General features: G+C 41.5%; 1 protein-coding gene across 1 annotated transcript in view; it reads left to right on the top strand.

Moving 5' to 3' along the window:
- The window catches only part of PCSK5 (proprotein convertase subtilisin/kexin type 5), a 610,290-nt gene that overhangs the window by 591,014 nt on the left and 9,942 nt on the right, over positions 1-9,334 (top strand). Inside the window, exon 40 of the mRNA XM_010844912.1 lies at positions 7,044-7,144. Within this exon, the coding sequence (XP_010843214.1) occupies positions 7,044-7,144 (101 nt within the window). The remainder of the gene's footprint in view (positions 1-7,043; positions 7,145-9,334) is intronic.

Consider the following 9,334-nt stretch of genomic DNA (forward strand, 5'->3'; position numbering starts at 1 on the left):
GCTAAGGCAGGCAAGAAGTCCATCTCCAACCGGGAAGTGATGGAAAAGCTAGAGGGCATGGCACACGCACCGGCTTTCCAAGAGCACCATGTGCCTCCTCCACTTCAAGGGTGAGGTGGAGACAAGAATAGTCAGTTCTTTCCTCACCTGCCTCCAGGGCAAGACCGTTACAGCTCAGCAGCTTCGCCGACGTCCTTAAGGTGAGCACTGCTGAGTTCAAAATGGATTTCACCACCCGCCACGACTGGGTCTCCTTCACCTGTGATGGAAGGAGTGAAGGAAACGCTGCCGCGAGAGGCTGAACACGATTCACGTGGCAGCGAGGGCAGCCCAGAAAACGGCTCCTCCTGAAGGAGTACGGCTCGGAGAAGCTGGGCGAGGAGGTTCTGCTCGAGGAGTCTAAGTCTGAGGAAACACGACAGGTGACCCAGGCTAGGAGGAGATGACCGACCCGAACTTCCGCACATTCAATTTGGGGGACACTGGACCTTTGAGGTCCAGCACGACGGATCTTCTTCCAAGCCGCCGGCGCCTTGCGCGGGGTGACGCTCACGTACATAGGCGAGGCTTACAAAGCCATGGTTTGCGGCCTCCAGGTTTCTTTTGATTAGACCAAACACCTGAGTGATGCCTCAATTAAGAACTGGTTCCTCAAGCGGCAGAAGTTTCTGCAGCTGAAACAGCAGACAGCAGAAGAGCACCAGAGAGGCAGAGACACAGGAGGAGCAGAGCAAAGGAAAACAGGAAAAACTAGAGAACTAGAGGAATTGGAGAGAAAGCAGAGAAGCTTCCACATGAGGGAACTAAAGTAGAAGGGCTGGGAATTCCATCAGAATCTTTCTAGAAGCTGCAAGTAAAGGAGCAAAATGCTGCGAGGAAAAAACAAAAAAACACACACAGAGAAAGGAAACCACAGCAGGTCAGGAGGAATCTGCAGCCCATAATGCTAATTGCGGGGCGGCTGAGCCAGGCCAAGGTACTGCCCCGCGTGGCGCCCACGATCTCCATCTCCAGCGTGGGACCGCCTCTTCCAGCTAAGATGTAACCTGTGGGGTTTTTTTGAAACTCCCAGCCACGACCTCCCTCCTCCTTCGCTGGTTGCCAACGTAACAACCCACCCCCCACCCCTCAATTGTCTTAACACGAAGTGGGGGAAAACTTGGTGAGAGGGCTCAATACAGTTTTTGTATTGTTTTAAAGTAACTCTAAGTAACATAAACATTACATTACTCATAGCTGCTGCTGCTAAGTTGCTTCAGTCATGTCCGACTCTGTGCGACCCCACAGACGGAAGCCCACCAGCCTCCCCTGTCCCTAGGATTCTCCAGGCAAGAACACTGGAGTGGGTTGCCATTTCCTTCTCCAGTGCGTGAAAGTGAAAAGTGAAAGGGAAGTCACTCAGTCGTGTCCGACTCTTAGCGACCCCATGGACTGCAGCCTACCAGGCTCCTCCATCCATGGGATTTTCCAGGCAAGAGTACTGGAGTGGGGTGCCATCACCTTCTCTGTTATTCATAGCTAGAAAGTGCTTATAGGCTAGTGGACAACCTCAACTATCCTAGGAGTGGTCATGTGCTTTTCATAGTAGTCCTAGAATTTCTTTTATGTATCTCACAGCATGGTGTGTCACCTCTGATCAATAGAAAGATAATCTAAGGCAGATATATCTTAGTTTTTTTCATAGTCACATTCTTAAAAATGAACAAATAAAAATAATAATATATTAACCAACATATAAAAATATTTAACATATTGTCAATATGAAAATTATTTAGATTATACTTTCTTTTTTTTGTACTGAGTCCCAAAATCTGATGTTTATTTTACATTTATGCACAACTCAAATTGGAGTAGCTACATTACAAGTGTTCAGTAGTCACTGTATAACTGCTGCTGCTGCTAAGTCACTTCACTTGTGTCCGACTCTGTGAGACCCCATGGACGGCAGCCTACCAGGCTCCTCTGTCCCTGGGAATCTCCAGGCAAGAATACTGGAGTGGGTTGCCATTTCCTTCTCCAACTGTATGGCTAGGAGTTACCCTATTGGACAGCTCATTTCTAATTTAGAACAGCGGTTGCAGATTGTATTTTAGCAGTAGGCCATCTTCTTCAGATGAAACCTTTGGCTGAATCCTATTATGTAAATAATCAGGGCTGCTGCTGCTGCTCAGATTGAAGCAGAACAGGATATCAGAGCCCCATCTGATGCCCCATTTGTCCCCTCCCAAGCACTTCCAGGCAGTTCTTGAGGTAGCTCCATAAATCCATAGCATACAGTGGTATCCATTCACTCATCTACAATTGATTTTAATCTTTCAAAGAATTACCTTCCAAACAAACTGTATTTAACTAATCATTAATTTGCATTCTTTTTTTTTCCATTTCAGAGGCATGTATAATTGCTGCTCAGAACTTTTTTTTTTTTTAAAGTTAATGGTCTTTTTATTGGGAAAAAAAAAAAAAAAGACTAGCATTTACAACCTGGAATGGACGTGAATTCTGAATCCTTGAACAGCAGTGTTGATGGTTGTGCTGAGGTCCACAGCCACAGCCGACTCTGCCCACTCCAAGTCACGGTTCCGAAGGTTTTAAAAACAGGGAGTCCAAAGATGCTCCCTTGATAAAAGTTTCTCTTTAAAAATTTGTATGAATGGTGGTAGCCTGACACCCATTCCACTCAGCACAACGCGGACAACGCCGCAGACACAGACGGGCGCACTGCCAGCGCGTCACGGTCGCCAGGGGGCGGTAGAGAGGCCCGCCCTGCAGCAGGGGCGCTCCGCCTGGACAGTTACCCACGCGGCATCCTGAGGCGAACCAATTTTAAACGCCTTTTTTTTTTTTTTTTTAATAGGGAATAACTTTTTACTAATTATTAATACTCAATGCATAATTTCAATGGAATTTTAAGCAATTACAGTTCAACTCCATGTAGTATCAACTTTTCTTCTCTTCTGAGTCTTGTACCAATTTCATCTTTTCTTTTAACTCCTTCTGATCTCTGTAATACTGTTCAAATTGTTAGTGTAAATTGTAGCCGGTTTACTGAGAAGAGGCGTTTAAAATTGGTTTGCTCAGAACTTTTAATCAGGATCAGATAACAAACAAGAGATTACAGTGAATTAGGGGTGAAGTGGGAGAGTAGTGGGAACTTTGCATTGTCATTGGCCCTATGATAGTAAATATTGACCTTCTATGAGGTTTTTTGGAAAGTTGAAGGTAGTACCTCTGATGCCACTGTTACTAGATACGAGGGGCTTTCATTCCATCTAGGATTGCCAGATAAAATACTGTATTTTAATTTCCTACATATAAAAACAAGTCCCAACTCCCTAGTTCAGTGCAGTGCTACTTGGGGGAGGAGAAACATTTGTTAATAGTTTCTAATCAGGATCAGGCAACCATCATTAGGTAAGTTAATGTCTCTTAACATCAGTCAATCAAAACAGGGCAGCACCAGCTTTTTAAGAATTTTGTAGGGATTGGAAAAATTTTTAGTGATGTCAGCACAGTTTGAAAAAACTATAAATTTTTTAACCTGGATTTGGGATTTCCTGAGTGAATTAATGATGATGGTTGGGAGCATTCCCTGGCTCAAAAATTCACCAATACCTTCAGATAATGGAATACTAGCCAGTATTAAAGAGAGAGGAGCTATCAAGCCATAAAAAGATACAGAGGAAACTTAAATACCTATTAGTGAAAGAGGCAGCTCTGAAAAAGCTTCCTACTGTATGACTTCAACTATGTGACATTGTGGAAATGGTGTGGTTTCGAGGGGGTGGAGGGGGCAGGGGGTGTGGGATAGGGAGAGATGAATAGGCAGAGCACAGAGGATTTTTCAGTTCAGTTCAGTTCAGTTTAGTCAAAGCTCAGCCATGTCCGACTCTTGGCGACCCCATGAATCGCAACACGCCAGGCCTCCCTGTCCATCACCAACTCCCGGAGTTCACTGAGACTCACGTCCATCGAGTCGGTGATGCCATCCAGCCATCTCATCCTCTGTCGTCCCCTTCTCCTCCTGCCCCCAATCCCTCCCAGCATCAGAGTCTTTTCCAATGAGTCAACTCTTTGCATGAGGTGGCCACAGTACTGGAGTTTCAGCTTTAGCATCATTCCTTCCAAAGAACACCCAGGGCTGATCTCCTTTAGAATGGACTGGTTGGATCTCCTTGAGAGGATTTTTAGGGTAGTGAAAATATTCTGTATGATACTAAAATGATGGATACATGTAATTATACCCTTGTTCAAACCCATAGAATATTCAACACAAAGAGGGAACCCCAACATAAACTACAGACTTAGGGTGATTATAATATGTCAAAGAAGGTTTATCTTTGTTTAAAAAAAAAATTCAATTCTGGTGAGTTATGTTAATGGGGAAGGCTATGCATGTGTGAAGGCAGGAGGTATACAGGAAATCCTTGTACCTCTCTGTCAAAGATTTTGTTGTAAACCTAAAACTGCTCTAAATGAATAATAATAGTAAAGTCTTAAAGATAAAGTTCATCAACACAACCTCCCTAAGATTGTATTCCAGGGATGACAGGGCATAGCTGGGTGAATCGTAAAGCCACCCTGAGTGTTTGTGCCTCCCCTCCTGTATTTGACATGAACCCCGAGTATTCCTGGTCAATGCCTTCTATCTTCGATGTTCATTTCTTCTGCCATCCTTTCTTCACCTACCACACACATCCTTTGCTGGTTAATGAATCTTTGTGCTGCCTTCTGATTTTGCAATATAGAGATTACAAAATTTGGGGACAAGTTTTCTCCTGGGTTGTAAACTGGGTGAAAAAAACAAAGGATGAATTCTTTCCTTCTTAAAGTATTAGCTGTCATATAAGAAATGAGGGTGCATAAAGGGTCCAGGGAAAATTTCCCACCCTAAATAAGTAACTTACCAAGTAAATTGTGTTTCATTCACATTTGACTGCCCAATAATATTAGGCTGTTACAAAATACTTAAAAGAACTAAAGGCGTTGGGGAAGGACAACCTACTAAGGACCAGTATGTATCTTTTATGCACCAGGTTTCTTTATAATTAGCTCTTTCCTTGCCTTCATGCATTTCACTTTGTATTTATCCTCCACACAAAATTGTTTTAAATAAAAATCCAGGCTGGTTAACCAAAGCTTCCTAACTCTCTCAAGCTGCCTTTCTCTTCCAGTGTGGAATGACACCACAGACAGACCCTGGGGTGGCTCTGCATTATTGAATTCATCCCATGGGGGTCAGTCCAAGGGAGAGCAGATGGTGAGCTGTTCTGAATTTTAGGGAAATACCAAAGCTGTCTTTATAGGTCCCAAGTTTCCTACAGATCCTCCAAAGCAATGATAAATGAAAGGTGTTAAACTTGAAAAAAAAAATAGAAAACATTCTGGAAATTAACAAACTACCTTTTGCAAAAGACACAGAGTACCCTAAGTATGCAGATTTTGTAACAAATCAGTGTAGGCGATGTAAATGGAGTCCTGGCTTGTCACCCAGAAGTGACAGGTAGTACCTTTGGGAATTTCCCAGAATCCAAACCAAATTTCTCCTGGCCTCCTGGGTAAATGTAAGCAAACTTACAACCCAAATTGTGTAATCTAACCTTTTACACCCTTTTCCCCCCTCTGTTCATTTCTCCTACCTTTAATTTCTCTTCATAAAGGAAAAAACCCCACAGTTTTGTATTTTAAAATTGGAGTAAAACACTGAAGATGTATTTTAGAAAACTGGCGAGGGGGAAGGAAGGAGGTAGGAGAAGATTGATTCTTTCATTAGAGACCACAGTTGTGTTCGGAATATGTAGGAAAATTCTGTGTGAAGCTGGAGGGAATATAGAAATAGAATGGCTTTGAATTTATATCATTATAGGCAGCCCCCAATCTAAGAAGTTTGGTAATAAAGATTTATTATCTGAGCTGTTGTTCAGAAGTCAGAATTCATTTTTTCATAGAAATATTATATATGATAGTTCATAGATAGTTCATAGATCAGATATGAAAAGTAGATTGAAATCCATAGTGAATTTAAGATGAGGACTCAAGGTTCTACTTTAAGTTCAACTAACCACCCTTTACAATATTTTTCTAATGGAAAGATCTATAGATCACGTTCCAGCTCATGGTATCAGGCACATTCCATGCCTCATCTATCTCCCTGCTCCTGCTTCTCTTTCTAACACAGTGAACTAAAGCTCAGCTCTCCTGTTCCCAAACTCTCTCCAGAAGTTATCCCTTGCTAATTACATAGAAAGAAATGCTTGGGTTAGTCATTCTTTCGGTCTCTGAATTAGGAGAGAAGTGTATTACCTCCACAGGCAGCAGACTTCCTCTACTTGGTTCACGTGTGAAGGCAAGTAGTATGATCAAAGAGCACTGCACTGTCCGTCAACAAACCTGGTCTAACTCTTGGCTCAACCATTCTCCATGTAACCTTGAGTGATGAATTCACGTGTCTGGGCATTAGTTTACATTTATTTAAAAATTAAATCAATAGGATGTCAAATTTATGAGAAGAGAGTTGACTGCTTTCTAGAGAATTTCAAAGGAACCTATCATGACAATGTTCAAAATTAAGAACTACTGGACAAAATGATCTGCTACATTCTTTTAGCCCTAGCATTTTAAATTGCAAGTCTGGTGTTGTATGTTAATTAGGAACTGCCCATTCGTGATTTACTCATAAAGTTTTGGAGCCCTCCAAATCATTCTCATCCTCTCTACTAGTTAAACAATAAGCAGAATGATAAAAAATTATTACAAACTTTCTACATGATTTGTCATTCTCTGAAAATCTTTCCTTTTGCTGTAATAAAATATCTGTCATCTCCTAACCCATAATTTTCCAAACTGAGAGTTTATGTTGATTAGACTAACTGGATAATTTTTAGGTCTTTACTTGATATCTCATAGAATTTGTTTTTCCATATCCTCAATCAATTCACCTTTCTACTTCAAGTTATTTGACATGTTCCTTGCTCCTGTTTCAGATCCAAGACAGAGGGTAAAATCTAAGGTCAGTCTCATAACTTGGAATCTTTTTTTTTTTTCAGGAAAAGGAGCATTGAACTGCTTATCCTGTGTGTGGAGTTACCACCTGGCGGGAGGACTCTGTACCTCGGACTGTCTTGTGGGGGAGTACAGAGTGGGAGAGGTACAGAGCTGGGTGTGGTGTGCCTTCAACCGTTGCTGCAGAGGGACGTGAGCTAGTTTCTGCTTGTCATTTTGGGCAAAGTCCAAACAAATCATAAAATTGCTACACACACTATAGCTCAGGTTTAATATTTGTAAATCTTCTACCATTGCATTGTGGAATAATGGTACTACCCATCTGTAGCCTTAATTCCAATCAAAGGAGCTGAAAAGACCTGAGAGAAATAATGGGAAGTTATTTAATGAGGACAACAATATACTGCTCACAACCCTAGAAGTTTCAGGTCTACACAGGAATATTATGCCAGAAATAAGAATTGTCTTCTCTTTTCCCCCTCTGCTGACTAACCTGAAACATCTGAAGAATGTTAGAACTACACAATCCATGTTGGTCCTTCACCTCCTCCCTTCACAGACTATCGAGACAGAGATGTTTCACTTGCTAGCCTAGGAACCATGGATTCCGAGGCTTTTTTTTTTTTTTTTTACTGAAGAATAATTGCTTTACAGAATTTTGCTGTCTTCTGTCAACCTCAACATGAATCAGCCATAGGTATACCTGAGTTCACTAACTTCATGATTGTGTTTCCAAACTTTAGAAATTAAGTAAATGGTAAAACTCACATGACCCAGCATATTCACATATGCCACTCTCTTTAAATTCGGATAAGAGCCCTGAGTACACTTGGGAGAAACTGAGAATCTCAGAGGTTAAATACAGTACACTGATAAAGATTATACAACTAGTAAAAAACAAAGTTGGGATTAAACCCAGGGGTTCTGACTCCTAATCCAGGATTTGATGAAATCTCAGCTGAGAAAGCATCTTATCAACACCTGGAACTTGCCAAACAGTGGCAATTTCCATTCCTTCTTTTTCTGCATTCCAAAGTGCAGAAGTGAAATAAGAAGTTATGTTCCCTCGTCCACATTTTCAGCACCAGTGAAACGAAGCAGCCTATTGGGAGGGAAATCACTTTATCTAATCTCTCAAGAATCTTTCCACTGATATTTCACTGTGTTAGCTAAACAGTCACAATTTATATTATCCTAGGGTAGAGGCTGTGAAAAAAAAGGGAAGATATACCCATTTGAATGCAGAGTTTCAAAGAATAGCAAGGAGAGATAAGCCTTCCTCAGCAATCAATGCAAAGAAAACAATAGAATGGGAAAGACTAGGGATCTCTTCAAGAAAATTAGAGATACCAAGGGAACATTTTATGCAAAGATGGGCTCAATAAAGGACAGAAATGGTAGGGACCTAACAGAAGCAGAAGATATTAAGAAGAGGTGGCAAGAATACAGAGAAGAACTGTACAAAAAAGATCTTCATGACCCAGATAATCACGATGGTGTGATCACTCACCTAGAGCCTGACATCCTGAAGTGTGAAATCAAGTGGGCCTTAGGAAACATCACTACAAACAAAGCTAGCGGAGGTGATGGAATTCCAGTTGAGCTATTTCAAATCCTAAAAGATGATGCTGTGAAAGTGCTGCACTCAATATGCCAGCAAATTTGGAAAACTCAGCAGTGGCCACAGGACTGGAAAAGGTCAGTTTTCATTCCAATCCCAAAGAAAGGCAATGCCAAAGAATGCTCAAACTACTGCACAATTGCACTCATCTCACACACTAGCTAAGTAATGCTTAAAATTCTCCAAGCCAGGCTTCAGCAATACATGAACCATGAACTTCCAGATGTTCAAGCTGGTTTTAGAAAAGTCAGAGGAACCAGAGATCAAATTGCCAACATCCACTGGATCATCGAAAAAGCAAGAGAGTTCCAGAAAAACATCTATTTCTGCTTTATTGACTATGCCAAAGCCTTTGACTGTCTGAATCACAATAAACTGTGGAAAATTCTGAAAGAGATGGCAATACCAGACCATCTGATCTGCCTCTTGAGAAACCTATATGCAGGTCAGGAAGCAACAGTTAGAACTGGACATGGAACAACAGAGTGGTTCCAAATAAGAAAAGGAGTACATCAAGGCTGTATATTGTCACCCTGCTTATTTAATTTATATGCAGAGTACATCATGAGAAACGCTGGGCTGGAAGAAGCACAAGCTGGAATCAAGATTGCCAGGAGAAATATCAATAACCTCAGATATGCAGATGACACCACCCTAATGGCAGAAAGTGAAGAAGAACTAAAGAGCCTCTTGATGAAAGTGAAAGAGGAGAGT

This window comes from Bison bison, unplaced genomic scaffold (genome assembly GCF_000754665.1).
Source record: "Bison bison bison isolate TAMUID 2011002044 unplaced genomic scaffold, Bison_UMD1.0 scf7180017864212, whole genome shotgun sequence".
NCBI lineage: Eukaryota > Metazoa > Chordata > Mammalia > Artiodactyla > Bovidae > Bison > Bison bison.